This window comes from Rutidosis leptorrhynchoides, chromosome 7 (genome assembly GCF_046630445.1).
Source record: "Rutidosis leptorrhynchoides isolate AG116_Rl617_1_P2 chromosome 7, CSIRO_AGI_Rlap_v1, whole genome shotgun sequence".
NCBI classification, from domain to species: Eukaryota; Viridiplantae; Streptophyta; class Magnoliopsida; order Asterales; family Asteraceae; genus Rutidosis; species Rutidosis leptorrhynchoides.
In genome coordinates this window covers 153,680,866-153,703,291 of record NC_092339.1, presented here as the reverse complement: position 1 = coordinate 153,703,291, position 22,426 = coordinate 153,680,866, and the positions used below count along the sequence as shown (strand labels likewise).

Genomic DNA, 22,426 nt, shown 5'->3' with positions numbered 1-22,426 from the left:
CCAATTGAGGATGTTACATAACAACTTGATATGGTCCTTCCCAGTTAGGGCCTAATTTCATGTATTTTCTGCGCGACTTGCCTCATTATTGCGCAATACCCCTTCGCACATGCTGAAAGTTAAAGGGCGCACACACCTATTGTAATACTTTGAGATTTGCTGCTCATTATTTGCTTCATGAATTGCCGCAATTAACCTTTGCTCTTCAATTAAATTGAGATTTTCACGCAATTGTTTCTCATTACTTTCTTCGCGGAAGCTCTCAATTTGGTGCGTTCGTACGCAGATTTCAGCAGGGTATTAGTACCTCTGAGCCAAAAACACAGCTAAACAGCCTATTCATTTCTTAAAAGATGTACGATGCGCCTAAAGTACATTAGATAGCTCATTGACCCATCCTGCATTATCAGTCCCCAAACGCTTTTGTATCCCATTCTTAATGTCTATATTTGAAACTTCGCACAAACCATTAGTTTGCGGATGAGCAACATAAATGAACGATTGTATTATTTTTAATTCTTCGCACCAACTTTTAAAAGGATCATTTGTAAAATGTGCGCCATTGTCACTAACAATTTCGCGCGGAATGCCAAATCGACAAACAATGTACTCCCATACAAAATTACACACATGTACACCAATAATTTCCCTTAGCGCTTTTGCTTCTACCCACTTCGTGAAATAATCAACAGCAACTACCAAAATTTTAATAGTTCCAACACTAGCTTTAAATGGTCCAACGATATCAATTGCCCATTTGTAAATGGCCAAAGAGAATTAATAGGAATCACATCATGCCTTGGAAACCTGTTATTTGGCGCATAAAGTTGAAAATTTTTGCAACTTTTTACCACTTTGACAACATCGCGATACATTGATGTCCAAAAATAACCAAGGCACATTATTTTTGCCACCGCTGTTTTGTATCCAGAATGCAATGCACAAGAACCATCATGTACCTCATGTATCACATTATCTGCTTGCGCAGTGCCAATACACTGCATTAATGGTCCAAGATAGGATTTGCGATAATTTCCATTCTCAACCCAATACATTGGCGACCTGATGCGCACCAATCTTGCTTGTTTCTTTTCTGCGGGTAAGACTTCATGCTGCAGATATTTTATAATTGGAGTCACCCAGGTTGGTTCAACCTCTTCAACCATAGCCATAAGCTGCCCATCTGCAATGGCCTTTGCATGCAGTTCTTTAACCCATACATGCTTTTGGAGATGTGAAAATGTTAACGCAGCTAACTTACTCAAGGCGTCAGCTTTTTTATTCTGACTTCGCGGTATTTGTGTTAACTAAAAATGTTGAACTGTTTCACACCCTCTTGAAGTAATGCTAAGTACTTTTGCATTGAAGAATCATGCGCATCAAATGAGCCATTAAATTAATTCGCAACTAATTGCGAGTCAACATAAGCGTTTAACTTTTTAATGTTCAATTTTTGCGCTATGTTCATCCCCGCGATTAACGCCTCATATTCTACTTCATTGTTTGTTACTTCAAAGTTAAAACGTAACGTGTAAGTTTGTTCTTCTCCATTGGGGCTTTGGATAACAATACCAGCACCCGTACCATCTATACATGATGCACCATCAGTAAACAATTCCCAAACTTCGTCTTTTTTTTGTTGTAACTGAGTTCGCTCATATTGGACTTCCAATTCACCAGTCAATTTTTCTAAACAATCCGCAAGAATTTGCCCTTTCACCGCCGTTCGCGGTATATAGCTAATTTCATGGACGTCAAGCTCAACTGGCCATTTTGGTAAGCGCCCGGAAATTTATGGCTTATTTAGCACCTGACGCATGAATTGTTACACACTATTTAATTTCGAAATTATAGTGTATTATCAAAAGTTGAAGCTATTAGTGTTATGATGACACCTGCTTAATTGGAACATCTGTAAGGACATGAATGGGATGTGTTTGAAAATATCAGCGTAACCTTCTTGCAGTTAACAGCAATGCGTATACGAATTTTTCAATTGGTGCGTAATTTATTTCACTCCCAGTTAACGCTTTAATAACAAGGTATATTGGCTTTTGCACCTGTAATATTGCTAAAGTTAAGTTATTTATCAAATGATCAATAGTACATCAAAAGATCATTGAAATATAAAATTAACCTTATTTCGCTCCGCAATCAGCACATATCTAAATGCCTCGTTTATATTTGCTAGATACAAGTACAAAGTTTCTCCCGCAATTGGTGCAGTTAGCATTGGGATTTCCGCTAAGAGTTGCTTCATTTCATTGAAAGCCTTGTCAACTTCCGCAGTTCTCGAAAAATTTTTGACTTTAAACATCCCTTTAACGTCTGAAAAAAGGAAGTTGCCTTTCCGCTGCTTTGGATAAAAAACGAGTTAATGCGACCAAATTTCCAGTTAAACTCTGCACTTCATTCACATTTTTAGGCGCTGACATATTTTCAATGGTCGTTATCTTTTTTGGATTGGTCTTGATTCCCTGTTTAGTTACAACATAGCCCAAGAATTTGCCCTCTTTTTCACCAAAGCTACACTTAAGTGGATTTAGCTTCATGTTTATTTTACGCAATGACTGAAAAGTTTCTTTAGCATCCGCCAAAAGTGCCTCTTCTGTTGTGCTTTTAATAACTAAATCATCCACATAAGCTTCAAGATTACGCCTAATTTGATGATTAAATGCGCTATCAATTAAGCGTTGATATGTTGCGCCAGCATTTGTTAGACCAAATGGCATTTTTTATAACAATAAATGCCTTTACTAGTGTGGAACGCTGTCTTGTCTTCATCTTCAGTGACCATCAAAATTTGGTGGTATCCCTTGTATGCATCCAAAAAGCATTTAAATCAAAAACTAGAAAGCGATTCAACCTTCCAATCAATCTCTGGTACCAGATAATTGTCTTTTGGGCATGTTTTATTGATATCCTTGAAATCAATGCACATACGCCAAGACCCAATTGGCTTTTTGACCAATACCAGATTAGAAACCGATGTTTGATATAGGACTTCACGTAATATACCAGCTTTCACCAATCACTCTACTTCTTCAGTTAACCATTTACCGCGCTCCGGAGTCATGCCTCTGTGTTTTTGAATTATTGGTTTGAGCGCACTATTTTCGTTTCGCTTGTATTCCACGATATGTCTTGGAACTCCAGTCATGTTGTTTTCTGTCCACTCAAAGATATCGACATTCGTCATTAATATCTACCACACTTTACTCTTTGTTTCCACATATAAAGTTTCTCCCACCTTGATTGGCTTATCCGGGTGTGATGCATTGATAACAACTGTGCTTTTATCATTATCAACTTGATTATTGACCTCAACATTTTGAGCCATTACTAACGCGCACATTGGCTCTGAATCATAAGAAACAATTGTGGCAATTCCTTGATAAGTTGGGGATTTTAACAACCCGTGAATTGTTGATGGAATTCCACCCAGTTTTCGCAAAGCTGTTCTCCCTAATATTATGTTGTATCTTGACGCAGACCGCACAACATAAAAACAAAGATGGAGTTTTCGCATTAAAGTGACATTTTCTCCATCTGCTAACTCAATTTGGAGTTGAAATTGTCCCAAAGGCCATGCTGATTCCCCAGAGAATCCTGACAATGAAGTGATGCATGGTTTTAATGTTGCTTGAACACTTCAAGGCAAATTTCAAAAACATTTTTCATATATTATATCCGAACTACTTCCCGTATCAACATGAACACGCATGATTGTAATTCCTGTATTTGCTATCTTACACAATATAACAACTAGTTTTTCAAGCCAATTTTTGGTTGATGGAGGCGGGAAGGCTATGGCACTAACTGCCAATCATGAAGTTCGTTTGTTGCTTTGCGCTTATGCTTGCTCCTATTTTCTTGCACCATGTTGATTACGCGCACTTCATTTAAATTATATTGCCCCGTAGGGGTTCTTCCACCATTATTCTTTTTTCTTCCTTGCCCACTTTGCACCTTTGAGGTTTTTTCAAAGTTTCTTGTTGCATTAACACTGGAAACATTATGTTCAACCCCGCTATGAACCATTAAATGATCCAACTTGCCCGCTTTGACTGCATCCGCAATCAATTCCATCAAATCGCGACAACAATTAGTATCATGTCCGCAATCATCATGAAATATGCAAAACATAGATTTATCACGCCAATTATTTTCTAAAAGCGGTGGGGGATTTTGGAAGTTTACACCCACCCGCTCTTGAGTAAGGATCTCTTTTGGAGTCTTGGAAAGAGTTTTTATAATTGCATAAGAATCATAACTCCATTTATTTGGGTGATTTGTCTCGCGATTACGATAATTGTTGCCGTTGTTGTTATTGTAATTGCGTTGTCGATCGTTCCATGCAGATCTAGTACAATTATGCTTATGTGTATTCCCAGATGATCGATATCCATCGCGGTGTGAATCATGATCATCCCGTCATTCTATATCCTTCCCCCAACTACAAGTTGCTGGGATATTGCTGTCTTCGCCACAACGTATGTAATCATAAACCTCTTGCATTACCTTCGCAAAAGATTATGGGACAGCCTTGCGTAACCTTCTTACCAAGGTTGGATGTTGTTGCGGATTAAGTGCATGCACAAAAACTAGAAATTTTCTGATCCTCATTAAATGTGGAATTTTTTTGACACTCGTAATTGTATTGTTTGAGCAAATCATTTAACGATTCTCTATTGCCTTGATGAATATCATGACATTCAATATGTGTCTTCTTTTACGACAACAAATTTTGAAGTTGCAACAAAAATTTGTCACGCAGATCCACAAAACCTGTAACACTTCGCGCAGCCAGGTTATGAAAACATTCTCGCGCTAACCATTGCAAAGCCATGGGGAATACTCGACATGCGACTGGCTCGTCCCTGTTACCCCTTCAAATCGCTGCAGAAAATCCAGTGGGTCGGTTAGTCCCTCATATATTCCTAAGGACGCTGGTACAATAGGTGGCACAGTGATAGGATAATCTGAAATATGGACCACGAATTTTTCTGTTACCGAAGTAAATTCAACCGATTTTTTGGGCGCTTTTCTGCCACATCTGCACAATAAGCTTCCAGCATTTGCTGCACTGATTCTGGTTTATCGAAATCATGCGTCATTTTCTCTGGAACCATTTGTTTAAAAATTTCAGCTAAAAATTGTTGCACTTTTGCTTTTTCAGTGCTCGCAGAAGTTTCACCTTCCTCGAAGGTTCGCGCAATTAAAGCTTCTGGTTCTTTACGTTTTGCGCTTACTATTTCAATTATTTCAGGTTCATTTATTGTCACTTTTGCTTTTGAGTGTTTTATCGCTGACTCTTTTACGGTCCTTATCTGTGTTACATGCGATCCAAATACTTCACGTGATTCGCGCGTATTTTCATCCACAAATATCTCTTCGATATGTGATGAATCAGCTTTTTGTTTATCTCGTTCATCTTCTGCAATAGGCCATGTATGATTGGGTCCCAAAAGGAGCGCGAATCCAAGTTCTCGTAACTTTTGTTGCGCCTCTATAGGGGATATTAATTTTCGGATTGTTATTAACGAAGTTTTTCGCGTGTTGTCATCAGGCACACGTTTTCGTGTGTTATCATTTGCGTTTTTATTGAGGTTTTCTACTAAAGGATTATCAACACGTTCCCCGCAATGATAATTTGATCCCCTTTATTTACACTCGAATTTTCATACAAATTCTCTTTTACAGTTGAAGTTTCAGCACTTTCTTTGGCAGTTTCAACATTTGCCTTGAAATTGAACGAACTTGGATGTCAAAAATCATATTCGTCCGACGCAGTAGCACCTTTTCTGCTGCTTTGCAAATTTATTGTTGCCGCCGTTTCTTCTAATTAATTTAGATTTTTGCCAATCTGCAACAGAAAGTTAGAACATGATTATTATAGAGACTTCGATTATTAACAAAGTTAGTTAATTTTCACAATATATTGGTTATTTTCGAAAGTCCCACGGATGGCGTCAATTGATTATAGAGACTTCGATTATTAACAAAGTTAGTTAATTTTCACAATATATTGGTTATTTTCGAAAGTCCCACGGATGGCGTCAATTGATCGAGACTAAATTCGACTATATTAATCGAATTTAGTCCTAGTGCAATAAGATTGGAGATTGAAGCTTTTTTGAAGTTTAAGGGACCTTATGATCGTCTTTCATTCATTAAAAAAAGTCAATCACCACATCTCGGTCCTAATTATACCTTGTGTAATACATGGAGTAATTATGCCATATCTTGAAAATTCATCGATTCAACAACCTTCAAATGAAGACACAAGGCTCCTATTTATAGTTTTCAAATGACTGCACATTGCATTGTATAAACGTTAACTTATGCGGATTTTGCGCCATCTTTATAATTATTTATGTATTGACCAAATACTGCCGTTTGCATACTGTTTTTCGCGAAACTTTTCAGCTTGCTGTTCTTGCGCAATTATTATAATATTGCGCATAATGTGTGTATATTTACACATATCATCAATAATTTCCATTTAAGGGGTTAACAAATTAATAAAATATTCATCGAACATGGGTTTGATAAAATTTTAAGTTTTTGCATTAATCGTAAGATGGTAATGAGCTAAACATGTAGTAGTGGAAACTACGCGCAAAAACATAATAGTTGACTTTCTTATATCGCTTACTCGTATATATATTATTTACTCAAATTAAAGTTAATGGTTCTCCAATCTCTTCATTGCAACCCGGCCACCAACTTAACATTTGTTATTCTTTTTGTTATACCTTGTTTCAAACATTAGTCTCTGGACATAAAAGAAGCTACATTGATCAAAATCCCAAACCTCAAATTTCTTTTGTCAACATGAACGATTTATTTTCTAATTCCTTTAAGCAATATCTAGATTTAAAAAAACAAGCATATATTGATGACATCGAGGGTGGTGGTGGTGTCGTAAAAGAAACAATTAATCTCGACAAGTTCTTCCACGACGTCGAGAATGTGAAGGATGACATGATGGCCGTCGAAAAGCTCTACAATAAGCTACATGAGTCGAACGAAGAGAGTAAGATGGTCCAAAATGCCAATAAAATGAAGCAACTTAGATCTAAAATGGAATCCGATTTTGCACAATTGTTGAAGATTGTTAAAGTCATCAAGGGCAAGCTAGAAGCTCTTGATAGGTCCAACGCCGAACAACGAAAGATCCCAGGGTGTGGGCCCGGCTCATCAGCTGACCGGACCCGCACCTCTGTGGTTAGTGGTTTGGGTAAGAAGTTAAAGGTCATGATGGATGACTTTCAAGGGTTGCGGTCTCAAATAAATGATGAGTACAAGGAGACTATTGGGAGAAGATATTTTACCATAACGGGTGAGAAAGCTAACGATGAATTAATTGACGATTTAATATCAAGTGGCAATAGTGAAGATTTTCTTCAAAAAGCAATCCAAAATCAAGGCCGAGGACAAATTATGGACACAATATCTGAAATTCAAGAAAGACATGATGCAATTATCGAAATAGAGAAGAGCCTAATTGAGCTACATCAAATCTTCTTAGATATGGCAGTACTAGTAGAGGCCCAAGGACAACAACTAAACGACATTGAAAGTCATGTGGCCCATGCAAGTTCATTCGTACGACTTGGAACCGAGCAAATAGTTGAAGCCAAAGAGTTGCAAAAGAGCTCAAGAAAATGTACTTGCATCGCAATCAGCATCATCCTTGTGGTTATCTTTCTTATTATGACTTATTTCCTTATGTTATCAAAGTCCTTATCTTGAGTCTAAATGTGTAAGTTTTGATTGGTGTTTCTCCTATTTTTGCCTCTTCTAAAGTTATATTTAATGTTGATCCCACACTTTTTTTAATATAGACTTTGTCTTTTTCGCTTTTGTTTTTTTGTTGTCACAATCCGAATGTATTTTTGCTTTTTATATTCGCATTTCACTTTTTCTCTGATTAATAATAATTAACAGATAGCCGTGCTTGGCAATTCCGGTTTCGGTGTTGACACGTAACCGGTCATTCTACAAGATGGAACCATTCCATGAGAGACAGAGAGAGTTACCGTAAACCCAAACGATTTATGTATTTTTTTGAAAAATTGTTTGAAAATTCATTGAAATTTCACTAAAATCTTACTGTATGCATCCAACTTTCAAATCTCTTATTGTATGCATTCAAATTTCAAATCTCTACTATTGTATGCGTTTAACCTGTTATAACAGGTAAACTACCAGTCACCTTCCAAACAATATTACATTATTGGTCCTCATGTTTTTAAGATATTACATGCTAGTCATTTATGTTTACTTTTGACGTTATTGATCCCTCATTTTCACTTTCCCCTTTTTCCTGTCCCTTTTTACCTTCATCTTCAACAAACCTCAAATTCACTCACATCTTCATCACCAAAAAAATAAGAACTCTAATTCTAAATGTCACGATCCGGAAAATTTCGACTAATTTTAAACCAAACTCTCGATACAATGTAATATTCTTGACACAATAAGAAAAGTCTGTCAGGTTGAGTCTCAAAATTTTTGAACTGTTGTCATAAATTCATGTAACTTCGACCATTCCAACGATTCATGAACCTTAATGTGTATCCTTTATGAAAGTAGCTCTTTTGTTTTAATAATACTCATACTTATTTATATGAATAACAACTAATAAACATATAGTAGTGCTACATGTTTGGTTTGCCACCAGTTAAAGAGTCAAATAAAAAGAGCACGAAATACCACGCGTGTAAAAACGGTCGACACATAATTACACAACTTGGGCGATTATAATTTTGTTGCATGTTTTTAAATGTATTATTGTATTTATTATTTGTTCTTCACTTTAATCACACACACATATACACTTGTCTATATATAATATATATGCATGCAACGACAAAGTCTCATAACTTTTTCCTTGCTTTTTGATGTCCAACAAGACCATTATTATTTTTAATTATTTTTAACGCTACCGTAATTCTTAACCTTTAATATAAACAATTGCATACATTAACTTTTCTCACATAAAGACTAACACAATTTACTTCAATTATTTGCTTCTGTATTTAAATATCTATATGTGGGGTTTGCAATATGACTTTAGTAAGTGATGGGTTTGTTAGATGTTTCTTTATTGCATTCGACAACTCTCTGTTCTTAATTATTAGAATGGTGTGTTATAATTAATCTAAATAATTAGTGGTTGTTATAAAATTAATTTGCTGACTTTTGGTTCTAGATTTTTTGTATTGCAATCATGTTGCGAATTATTGAGCAATTATAATGAATGAATTCCTAAAGCCTCCTACTCCATTTAAAGTCTATAAAATTCAATTTACTTTGTATTTGGGTACCGAAATACTTTGATCATTTTACATGTTTATATTTCTTGGATTATTATATTATTTATTATTGATATTATTAATTATTATTAGTTTTATATTAGTACTTTAATTTAATTAATTTACACCCGTGAACTTTGTATAATGATTAAGGAAGTGCTGTGATTTCCACTATCTATTCAATATCTCCTTTATGTATATATATATATTACACATACTCATATATACTCATATATACAGAGAGATAATTTGAGAACCTTGATCACCAACCCCTCTCCCATCTATCTCTTCTTCTTCTTCACAAACCTACGAAAATCATCACCTTCCACCAATCTTTCTTTCTATTTCACTACTGTTTTACAATTACCATGAACACCGGTAAACCCACTTAATCGCCACCACCATGTTCGTTTCTATCTAGTAACCATGAACCATCACAACCCGACATCTCCATCTCACTATCTATCTTCTATCTCTTTCTTCTACCTTAATGATCACCACCACACAGCCGCCATACACCACTTCTCCTTATTTTCTTTTCTTTTTAACGAACCAACATCAAACCACTTGAAAATCACTGTAGCAGCTGGGTTTCATGATCAACTAAATTTTTTCTCTTTTCTGTTTTTATTTACTGCTATACAGCAGCTCCTGCCATTGTTTTATGTTATATCACGCCACCAAAACCATACTATCCTCCTCAACTACAAGAAACACCACGACAACCACCCTCCTCGACATTTTCCTGTTTCGGTTTAACGAAACCAAAACACCAATCCCATAAAAACACTACTATTTCGATGCTACTACTGCTTCTCTACTTCTGTTTTTCTGTCCCAAAACAATCACCAAAAATCACCCTACAAATAGTCTATTTCCTGCTACCCGTTACTGTTTCTACTCCGGTCACAACCATCGCGAAACCAATCCAAGACTCCACCTACAGCTGCGTATCTTTCCTGTTATCCGAAAACACTTCTGTTTTAATTCAAACCCAAACAACACCCCTATTCGATGAATCAATGCAAACCCAGATATTAAAGGGACGACTGTTGCTGCTATTGTGTGTGGATCGAATCATATACCAAAAACCAAACCACACGTTTACTGCTACATCGAGTTTAAAAAAAATGGAGAAAACCGTAACCCTAGTCATGTTTTAAAGATACTCGAACTTGTTAATTTTTTTTTTTTGGGCTAAAGATCAAGCTTATTTAATTGGGCCGAAATCCTTCTCTGTTGGGCGAGTTTATAGTGGGCCGTGTATTGTTTTCTTTGGGCCGATATCTTTCTTTTGCATATAGGCCGTAAGTGGTGATGATGGGAACCGAATTAGGTGTTAAATATATTTGGTATGTAACTTAAGCTAGAAAAACGGAATTAGAAGAAGGGTTGGGCGTGTTTTGTTTAAGCGAAGGGTCTCAAGTTCGAGCCTAGGCTGAGGCATTTATTTTTTTTAGCTTGTTTAAAGGTAGTCTTATTTTCCTATTACAACTATTATTATTATTTACAGTATTGATATTGTTATCATTAATTGATAAAGATATCATTATTATTAAAAGTATTATTATTATTATTATTATTATTATTATTATTATTATTATTATTATTAGTAAAATCATTAATTTTTTTTATTAGTATATATTATTATTAAAATTAACATTTTTATTAAGAGTATTATTTTTATTAAGGTTATCATTTTATCATTAATATTAAAAGTATCATTTTAACTCTATTATCATTATTATTATTTTTATCATTTCCAATATTATTTTAGTATTAATATAATTTTAACAAACAAAAGATATATATATATATATATATATATATATATATATATATATATATATATATATATATATATATATATACAAAAATGTATTAAATACATATAACATAACAAAATTAATATTTTTATTTATTTTAAATATATAAATATATGAAAAATATAGGTTATTAATATAAAAATGATATAACTTATAAATTATTATATATATAAATTTGTTTGATTACAATTATGTGTGTTAATATATATATACATGATATAGATTCGTGAATTCGAGGCCAACTCTACACTTGTTCAATGATGTTATATGTATTTTTACTACAAAATACAGTGTGGTGAGTTTCATTTGCTCCCTTTTTAATTGCTTTTGCAATATATATTTTTGAGCTGAGAATACATGCGCTGCTTTTATAAATGTTTACGAAATAGACACAAGTACTTAAAAATACATTCTACGTTGAGTTGTACCACTGGCATACTTCCATGTAGCTTGGTAACTACTATTTACATGAGTATTGTAAACGCGAATCCTGTTGATAGATCTATCGGGCCTGACAACCCCAACCGGACTGGACGACCAGTATTCAACGGTTGCACAGTACTTCGTTTCGTGACTACACTTGGTACAGTGTAGTGAGATTTCATAATAAAGGGAATATGCGACGTTGATTAGTAGTTAAGTATGGTTACCAAGTGCTCAACCACTTAGAATGCTTTACATACACTTGCGAGTGTATTATGTTTATGATTATGAAATCTTGTGGTCTATTAATATATTGAAATGATTGTTATGATAAACCTATGAACTCACCAACCTTTTTGGTTGACACTTTTAAGCATGTTTATTCTCAGGTACGAATTAAGTCTTCCGCTGTGCATTTGCTCATTTTAAAGACATTACTTGGAGTCCTTCATGGCATACTTAGGACAGTACCTCGCAATGGGACCAGATGTTGATGACTTCGTCCAGGTGGATAAGGACGGGTCGTTTCATGTGGTATCAGAGCGGTGGTCGTAGCGAACCAGGTCTTGCATTAGTGTGCCTAACTAGTAGTTGTTAGGATGCATTAATGAGTCTGGACTTCGACCTAGTAGTTGTTAGGTTATATTAATGAGTCTAGACTTGAACCTGGTCTGCATGTTAAAAGTTTTTGCTTACCACCATTTGTCAAAAGATATCTACTTATCATTTTCAATCTCGACACGTCTTATTGCAATTATTGCATAGATTGTGTACACACAAATTCGCATCCTATCATATTAAATCTTGTCTGACACGTTTCCTTAAATCTCTCCGTAATCTACGGGATCTTCTGTACATAGATATTCTATGTAATTAGAATATCATCTGATATCCGAAATTCATTTCATATCGAAAACTCTTTATCTAATCGTACGAAATGGAACTCACCACTAGTTCAAGCCCCTCGGATTCCGATAGCTATTCCGACATGGATATTCACCTGAGCTCCGAAAGCAGTGCAACCGGAATGGATCAACCAGCTTGTCATCTTTAATTCTGAATGAATTAGGGATGTGATCGTAGTCGACTTAACCAACGGAGACACGAAGAATGCGATCCTTTTCATCAACCTTATTCACCCTCGGCGAAGAACCTGAAGCATTTATCGACGAACCTATCCGAAACACCATTTTTCACCCTCATTTCCAGAATAGCTCGCAACGATTACACAATATCTGCAATTCTAAACTTTATTCATCCGCTTGTTTCGACCGCCAATCATCCCGAAGTAAGAAGTCAACGAGCTTCGCGTTCGAGTCGTGGTGTTGGAGAATATGGTGCAAAACTTACCAGCACCAGCAGCATCACCGACACCAACAGTACCACCAGCATTGGCACCATTACCACCAATAACACAAGCCTCAACATTACATGCCTCAATATCACTATTTGTACTTCGAGTATGATCTTCGTTCTACATATCGTTCAACATCGATTATCTTCGTTCTACGTATCATTCTACCTCATTTATTTTCATCCAACACGTCAATTATGTAATCTCTAATGTTTTAGAGATTATGTATTCTAGTACTAACGATAAATCAAATGAGTTTAATATCTTATTGACTCATTAAATCTATGATTACATCTGAAGAAAATATATATGTATGTATATTTTCATAAAGATTGAAATTTAAAATTCTTTTGTACAAACTGTTAATGGTGAAAATATTTTAACGGGTAGGTAATACCCGAGGAAATATTTAACTTTCATATTAACATGTTATACTGTACATTCTTCGAATTTGATTCAACAGTCATTTACTATCCTACTTACATCCACAGAGATACGAATCCGTTCACCGCGGAATAACCATTTTCCTTCAATTTTATATTTGGATTTTGACCTATCAGAATCCAACAAGTGGCATAATGAAGAAAACATTGGACAAAATAAAATTTGTTAGAAACAAACAAATTAACTATGAGAAATTTTGTTAAGAATCCACGCTAACCAAATCCTAGCTAACTGTTCCTAGCTAACTGATTACATTTTATTTATCGCAGTTTATTTATCGCAATTTAATTATCGCAATTTTATTTATCGTCATTTAATTTCTGTTATTTACTTTACGCACTTTATTTATCTTCATTTAATTTCTGTTATTTATTTTTACGCACTTTAAATATCGAGACACGTATACAAGGTTTTGACATATCATATCGACGCATCTATATATATTATTTGGAATAACCATAGACACTCTATATGCAGTAATGTTGGAGTTAGCTATACAGGGTTGAGGTTGATTCTACAATAATATATATAGTTTGAGTTGTGATCGAGTCTGAGACGTATACGGGTCACGACACGTATTAATTAATTCGAATATAATATATTAAACTATATATGAATTACTGGACTGTTAACTGTGGACTATCGACTGTGGACTAATAACATTGGACAATTAAAAGAAATTAAAATATTAATTATAACATATGAAACTAAACAATTCTTCAAGTTTGCCACTTGATTTCATCTTAAACTTCATTTGAATCTTGACGATTCCAAACCATGTTCAAATCTTTCATGATTCTTGAAAACACCTCGATCGAGAGGATGAACCAGCCGCACTTCATCTACTGAAGAAAAGATTGATGCATATAGTTATGCACCTGAAAACTCTCGAAAACTGAATGAACGTTTAACACATAGATGTGTTAATTCCTTTAGTATTATTATTACCCAAAATAACTTTGCAATCCCTTTCCAAGGTAGCCAATTTTGTCACAGCTTCAGCAAATCGATTTCGACCTTCCATTCGAAACAACCTTATTATAACCATGATATATATGAGTGCTCTTTACTGTTATCGGAGAACCTTTTATATTATACCATATTACCATCAGCGTTTAATCATCTAAAAACACAATTCTCCTTAAACCACCTCGGATTGATAACCGACGACTCAGAAATGGCTGCATTAAATGCAGAGGAAATAGTAAAATTGTAGATGGCCTAATTGGTCAAGAGTTTGATGATAAAGAATGGAGTGTTGGGAACGTTCGATAAAAGATTTGGTACTGAAAAACGGATTGAACTAATCAATAAAGAGACCAAGGACAAATACAAGGATCAAACCCTATATTCAAAGAATCCAGGTAATTCTGGATCCACTGAAATCTTTAGAGAATATCTTGTTCTGAAGACATGTTAAAATCTTGCGGAAAATCTTTCTTCATCAACCTTCGAACTTAGAAATTCCAAAATATCATCATAAATATCTTCGATATTTCTGAGGATATTTTCATAAATATTCTTGCCCAAAATTATCTACCTCTTCGTGTTTTTTTTTTTTTTTGTATTCTGTTATATTGAAAACTTCTGTAAAGTCTAAGTATAAATTATGAATGAATTGTGAAGAAGTGTTGGGAATTGATGCATGAGTTAGTATAATATAATGCGTTTGGCGAACGTAATTTATATTACAGTAAGTCATGCTAAATTTCTAATGGAACGTGATGATGGTTCACAGATCATACCCTCATCATGTGCCATGTTACATAACTCTTCCATTCTACTTAATCTCTAAACATATCACGAAAATATTTCCTTGATATTTATGTTCTTCCGTAATTCCAACAGTTGCTAATAAATCGTGTTATTACATTTTCTTTCTGATTAGAAGATTTTCTTAAATCCCTTGAATTCCGGAATTCAACAGTGACTATGTCAAAAGTTAAGACGAACCTCTATTTACATCATTTCATTTTTTTGTGACAGCTTCACTCGTACGCTTCACATAATCGAATCCTTTTATTTATATTACCCAATAATGATAAAACTCTATTTATCAACTCATATTCGTAATGAAAAACATTTTTAGTGTTAACCATGACGATCTCTATCAAATTTCGGGGACGAAATTTCTTTAACGGGTAGGTACTGTCACGACCCGGAAAATTTCGACTAATTTTAAACCAAACTCTTGATACAATGTAATATTCTTGACACAATAAGAAAAGTCTGTCAGGTTGAGTCTCAAAATTTTTGAACTGTTGTCATAAATTCATGTAACTTCGACTATTCCAACGATTCATGAACCTTAATGTGTATCCTTTATGAAAGTAGCTCTTTTGTTTTAATAATACTCATACTTATTTATATGAATAACAACTAATAAACATATAGTAGTGCTACATGTTTGGTTTGCCACCAGTTAAAGAGTCAAATAAAAAGAGCACGAAATACCACCCGTGTAAAAACGGTCGACACATAATTACACAACTTGGGCGATTATAATTTTGTTGCATGTTTTTAAATGTATTATTGTATTTATTATTTGTTCTTCACTTTAATCACACACACATATACACTTGTCTATATATAATATATATGCATGCAACGACAAAGTCTCATAACTTTTTCCTTGCTTTTTGATGTCGAACAAGACCATTATTATTTTTAATTATTTTTAACGCTACCGTAATTCTTAACCTTTAATATAAACAATTGCATACATTAACTTTTCTCACATAAAGACTAACACAATTTACTTCAATTATTTGCTTCTGTATTTAAATATCTATATGTGGGGTTTGCAATATGACTTTAGTAAGTGATGGGTTTGTTAGATGTTTCTTTATTGCATTCGACAACTCTCTATTCTTAATTATTTGAATGGTGTGTTATAATTAATCTAAATAATTAGTGGTTGTTATAAAATTAATTTGCTGACTTTTGGTTCTAGATTTATCGTATTGCAATCATGTTGCGAATTATTGAGCAATTATAATGAATGAATTCCTAAAGCCTCCTACTCCATTTAAAGTCTATAAAATTCAATTTACTTTGTATTTGGGTACCGAAACACTTTGATCATTTTACATGTTTATATTTCTTGGATTATTATATTATTTATTATTGATATTATTAATTATTATTAGTTTTATATTATTACTTTAATTTAATTAATTTACACCCGTGAACTTTGTATAATGATTAAGGAAGTGCTGTGATTTCCACTATCTATCCAATATCTCCTTTATGTATATATATATATATATATATATATATATATATATATATATATATATATATATATATATATTACACATACTCATATATACTCATATATACAGAGAGATAATTTGAGAACCTTGATCACCAACCCCTCTCCCATCTATCTCTTCTTCTTCTTCACAAACCTACGAAAATCATCACCTTCCACCAATCTTTCTTTCTATTTCACTACTGTTTTACAATTACCATGAACACCGGTAAACCCACTTAATCGCCACCACCGTGTTCGTTTCTATCTAGTAACCATGAACCATCACAACCCGACATCTCCATCTCACTATCTATCTTCTCTCTCTTTCTTCTACCTTAATGATCACCACCACACAGCCGCCATACACCACTTCTCCTTATTTTCTTTTCTTTTTAACGAACCAACATCAAACCACTTGAAAATCACTGTAGCAGCTGGGTTTCATGATCAACTAAATTTTTTCTCTTTTCTGTTTTTATTTACTGCTATACAGCAGCTCCTGCCATTGTTTTATGTTATATCACGCCACCAAAACCATACTATCCTCCTCAACTACAAGAAACACCACGACAACCACCCTCCTCGACATTTTCCTGTTTCGGTTTAACGAACCAAAACACCAATCCCATAAAAACACTACTATTTAGATGCTACTACTGCTTCTCTACTTCTGTTTTTCTGTCCCAAAACAATCACCAAAAATCACCCTACAAATAGTCTATTTCCTGCTACCCGTTACTGTTTCTACTCCGGTCACAACCATCTCGAAACCAATCCAAGACTCCACCTACAGCTGCGTATCTTTCCTGTTATCCGAAAACACTTCTGTTTTAATTCAAACCCAAACAACATCCCTATTCAATGAATCAATGCAAACCCAGATATTAAAGGGACGACTGTTGCTGCTATTGTGTGTGGATCGAATCATATACCAAAAACCAAACCACAGGTTTACTGCTACATCGAGTTTAAAAAAAATGGAGAAAATCGTAACCCTAGTCATGTTTTAAAGATACTCGAACTTGTTAATTTTTTTTTTTTGGGCTAAAGATCAAGCTTATTTAATTGGGCCGAAATCCTTCTCTGTTGGGCGATTTTATTGTGGGCCGTGTATTGTTTTCTTTGGGCCGATATCTTTCTTTTGCATATAGGCCATAAGTGGTGATGATGGGAACCGAATTAGGTGTTAAATATATTTGGTATGTAACTTAAGCTAGAAAAACCGAATTAGAAGAATGGTTGGGCGTGTTGTGTTTAAGCGAAGGGTCTCAAGTTCGAGCCTAGGCTGAGGCATTTATTTTTTTTTTAGCTTGTTTAAAGGTAGTCTTCTTTTCCTATTACAACTATTATTATTATTTACAGTATTGATATTGTTATCATTAATTGATAAAGATATCATTATTATTAAAAGTATTATTATTATTATTATTATTATTATTATTATTATTATTATTATTATTATTATTATTATTATTATTATTATTATTATTAGTAAAATCATTAATTTTTTTTATTAGTATATATTATTATTAAAATTAACATTTTTATTAAGAGTATTATTTTTATTAAGGTTATCATTTTATCATTAATATTAAAAGTATCATTTTAACTCTATTATCATTATTATTATTTTTATCATTTCCAATATTATTTTAGTATTAATATAATTTTAACAAACAAAAGATATATATATACAAAAATGTATTAAATACATATAACATTACAAAATTAATATTTTTATTTATTTTAAATATATAAATATATGAAAAATATAGGTTATTAATATAAAAATGATATAACTTATAAATTATTATATATATAAATTTGTTTGATTACAATTATGTGTGCTAATATATATATACATGATATAGATTTGTGAATTCGAGGCCAACCCTACACTTGTTCAATGATGTTATATGTATTTTTACTACAAAATACAGTGTGGTGAGTTTCATTTGCTCCCTTTTTAATTGCTTTTGCAATATATATTTTTGGGCTGAGAATACATGCGCTGCTTTTATAAATGTTTACGAAATAGACACAAGTACTTAAAAATACATTCTACGTTGAGTTGTACCACTAGCATACTTCCATGTAGCTTGGTAACTACTATTTACATGAGTATTGTAAACGCGAATCCTGTTGATAGATCTATCGGGCCTGACAACCCCAACCGGACTGGACGACCATTATTCAACGGTTGCACAGTACTTCGTTTCGTGACTACACTTGGTACAGTGTAGTGAGATTTCATAATAAAGGGAATATGCGACGTTGATTAGTAGTTAAGTATGGTTACCAAGTGCTCAACCACTTAGAATGCTTTACATACACTTGCGAGTGTATTATGTTTATGATTATGAAATCTTGTGGTCTATTAATATATTGAAATGATTGTTATGATAAACCTATGAACTCACCAACCTTTTTGGTTGACACTTTCAAGCATGTTTATTCTCAGGTACGAATTAAGTCTTCCGCTGTGCATTTGCTCATTTTAAAGACATTACTTGGAGTCCTTCATGGCATACTTAGGACAGTACCTCGCAATGGGACCAGATGTTGATGACTTCGTCCAGGTGGATAAGGAAATAAAATCTATATCTAATTCTAATAACTAATTCTAATTCTAGTTCTAATTTCTAATAACTTATTATATTCAAATTACTATACATTGTATGCGTGTACTTTTAAAAATAATAAACAGATCTTAAAATTTGTAGTCACCATAATCACAGACAATATCAACAATTGCAAATCTAAATTGGTAAAAGTAATATTACTCGGAAAAAAACTTTAATTTAGTTCATCGTCTTTTAATTAAAATTTTATTTTCAGTCTGATTTGTTATCGAAATTTTAAAAACAACTAAAATAGCCAAATCACACCGTACTTTTGATTGTTAATGCAACCAATGGAGTTTAACGTCGTCGGCAAACGAAGAGAGACTGGTTCTTTTGATTCACCATTCATCGGGTTTAGGGTTACAGATCTGAATGATTTTTCAGATTTTATCATGTATCTGTATGGTGTTCTTCCACCGGGACATTCACGCATGATGGTTCGAGATTTTTATCAGGGTTAAAGTTTTAAAGTTGATGATACCAGGGTTTGATGAAATCAGGGTTTATTGATTTTGGTTCCAGAGGAGATATGGTAATTCTTTTGATGTTTGACTCGATTGCAAGATGTGGAGATTGAGATTTGAAAGTGTGACACTGAAAGAGGGGTTTTAGGGATTTGGATGTGAATTAAATGTTAATGGAGGTTAATTTGGGTTTGATTTTATTTGATTATGGTTTAATTTTTGTTGTCTCTTTTTTCTTAGTTTGGTTTGTAATTTTACTCGTAAGATTTTGTGTACTTGGAGTTTAATTTTATTGTGAATATTAGGTTGATGTTGTTCATCTAGAAATTATGAAATCTGGAAATAATGTAGTAAGAAATTTGGGAGGAAGATGAAGATGAAGAATTAACGGAAAAATTTAATGGACGTTAAGTCGAGGGACCAACCATGTAACTTTTTCTACACATTGACCGGTTACCTGAGATATAAGTAATTCAATGTATATAATAGTAGAAAGTTAAAAGTTAAATGCATATAATAGGAGATCCGAAAATTGAATACATACAATAGAAATTTGATAAAAGTTCAATGCATTTTCAAATAATTTTCCATTTCTTTTCAGCTCTCTCGGACGCTTTACTTCTCTCTCTACCATAAAACCCTAAACCCGTAAAGATTTTTTATTCGGGCTATTATAAAAACACCAAGTAATTATTTTGGTGTATGCCACATTGCCGGACTTTCTTCAAGTCCATTTTTTACTACGCCCATTTTTTTCTATCCTTCAATTAACTGTCATATTGATAACTAATAAGGAATATTAAATATAATTATAAAAATATAAAATACACGCACGGTTGATAAGATCTTTCGAGTTAGCGAGGAAACCCCCATATGAACGAGTACATTGGTTCTCCCATAGAGGGTAAGTCTCGGGTAGTCAAGCCTCCCGAGCGCGAGGTTGATAAAATCTATATAATAACTATCATCCCCTCACTTGAATTCGCCATAACCTCCTACTTCATCTTTCATTGTCGGAATCCCAATCTTGTTGGCGCCGTTCCGGCCTCCGCCACCTCTTCGGAGGTTTGGTCGCCGTGTTTTCTTCTCCTTTTTTTCCATCTTCTTCTCTTCCTATCTCTTCATTGTTTTTCAGGCTTCCATTAGAACCTTTCTTTTAGATGATCGATTATGTTCCGATGGCCATAGCTTCACTCTACTTCCGTTCTCGCGGTGGCCTTGGCTTGGTTGTGAGAATCTCATCTTACTTCTCATTTTGTGCTCTTTTCTGCAATGGACCTCGCCGAAGTTGTCTTTATGGTACGTAGTGGTTGGTGGCACACCAATCTGTTTGTGGTGTCCCCAGCTGTTGTGGTTGTGTGGTGACTTGATGCGCTCATATTTCCTTGCATTTCTTGGCGTTTGACAACGATTGGTGGCTCACCACCCAGTTGCTGGTGGCCACGGGTGGCTGAAGGACGCTTGCTGGCTGCTGGTTTTTTGTCGGCGGTGGTGGTTTACCACCCGTTGCTGGTGGTCATTGATGCAGCCGCTTATTAGCGGTTGTTGTCAGATGACCCACCATCCTACCGGTGGCGGTTTCTCGTGATTATCAGGGGTCGGGGGCGGTGATGTTGGGCGTGGTTTCGCTTGCGGGATTGGGTTTACTTGTTGTCTTGGTTTTCTTTTTCGTTTCCCTTCTTTTCCGGTGGCAACTTTGTCTTCTGTCCAGTTGGAGATCCCCCTCTTGGAGATCTGGACTTGAACATGTGGGAGGACTGGTTTTTTACGGTTGGGTGCTCTTTCGTGGCAGTTGGGTTGTATCATCGCTGTAGGGCTTATTGTTATGTTCTCTGATTTTCGATGGTTTCACGGCCTTCGACATTCTCTCGAGGGTTCAATATTCTATCGTGAATGGTTTGGGTGCTTGCATGACTAGCAATTTAATTTTTAGACTTCTTTCGTTGTTAGCTAGCGCCTAGCTTTATTAACTGTGTATCTACCATGTTGGTGGTCCTTTGTTTGTTTAGATTAGCTTGTTTGTTGTCCGCACGCATTATACGGGTTGTTTTATGCTAGATTTTTTATTTTTGATGTTTCGATTTTGTATGATCAAATCTGTTATTTATATTATTGTTTTTGGGAAAAGAAAGATAAAGTCTATGTAATTACTCTATTCGTTCAACAAAAAAATTCTATGTTACTATTTATATATGTTCTAAATAATTTTACTACCTAAATTAATACGAGTAGTAAAAAGTAACAAAAGTTCAAAATTTACCCATTTTTGGTAAGTAACGCATGAGGATGGAAAGATTGGCGAGTAATTTATGAGTATTTGAAATTGAAAAGAATATTAATGTGAAGGGAATTAGTTATTTTAAATTGAACTTAAGGCAAGTTTAAAATATATGAAAATTTTATGGATGGCGCTCGCAGGCAACGAGCACGAGTTCTATATACCCGCAACTCGCCTGTTGGATTGTTTTTTTTGCTCGTTGAGACCCGTTACTCACTCGCAGATATAAAAATTCCACTCACGCCCGTGACCCGCGGGTAATAATAATTACAACTTCGTTCTTTTTTTATAAAGGTTAGGAAATTTTATTGATTATAAACAATATGTACAATTAATATGTGTAAAATGATGTGAAAGTCAAGTTTTTTATTTACATGTAATATTATATTTTTAATCATTATTATGCAATAAGTAAAATTTCTTTTAAATTGATA

At 34.1% G+C, this 22,426-nt stretch overlaps 2 protein-coding genes across 2 annotated transcripts; one reads left to right on the top strand and one right to left on the bottom strand.

Annotated features, from left to right (window-relative positions):
* Positions 1–695: 695 nt before the first annotated feature.
* On the bottom strand, positions 696–2,732 carry LOC139859702 (uncharacterized). The gene is made up of 5 exons (XM_071848481.1): positions 2,418–2,732; positions 2,138–2,353; positions 1,957–2,060; positions 1,424–1,739; positions 696–1,307 (listed from the first exon to the last, which is right to left on the bottom strand). The coding sequence occupies exons 1-5, from the start codon at positions 2,730–2,732 to the stop codon at positions 696–698; spliced, it is 1,563 nt and encodes a 520-aa protein (XP_071704582.1).
* A 4,105-nt stretch (positions 2,733–6,837) lies between these two features.
* Positions 6,838–11,053, top strand: LOC139859701 (syntaxin-124-like). The gene is made up of 2 exons (XM_071848480.1): positions 6,838–7,701; positions 11,015–11,053. The coding sequence occupies exons 1-2, from the start codon at positions 6,838–6,840 to the stop codon at positions 11,051–11,053; spliced, it is 903 nt and encodes a 300-aa protein (XP_071704581.1).
* The last annotated feature ends 11,373 nt before the right edge of the window (positions 11,054–22,426 follow it).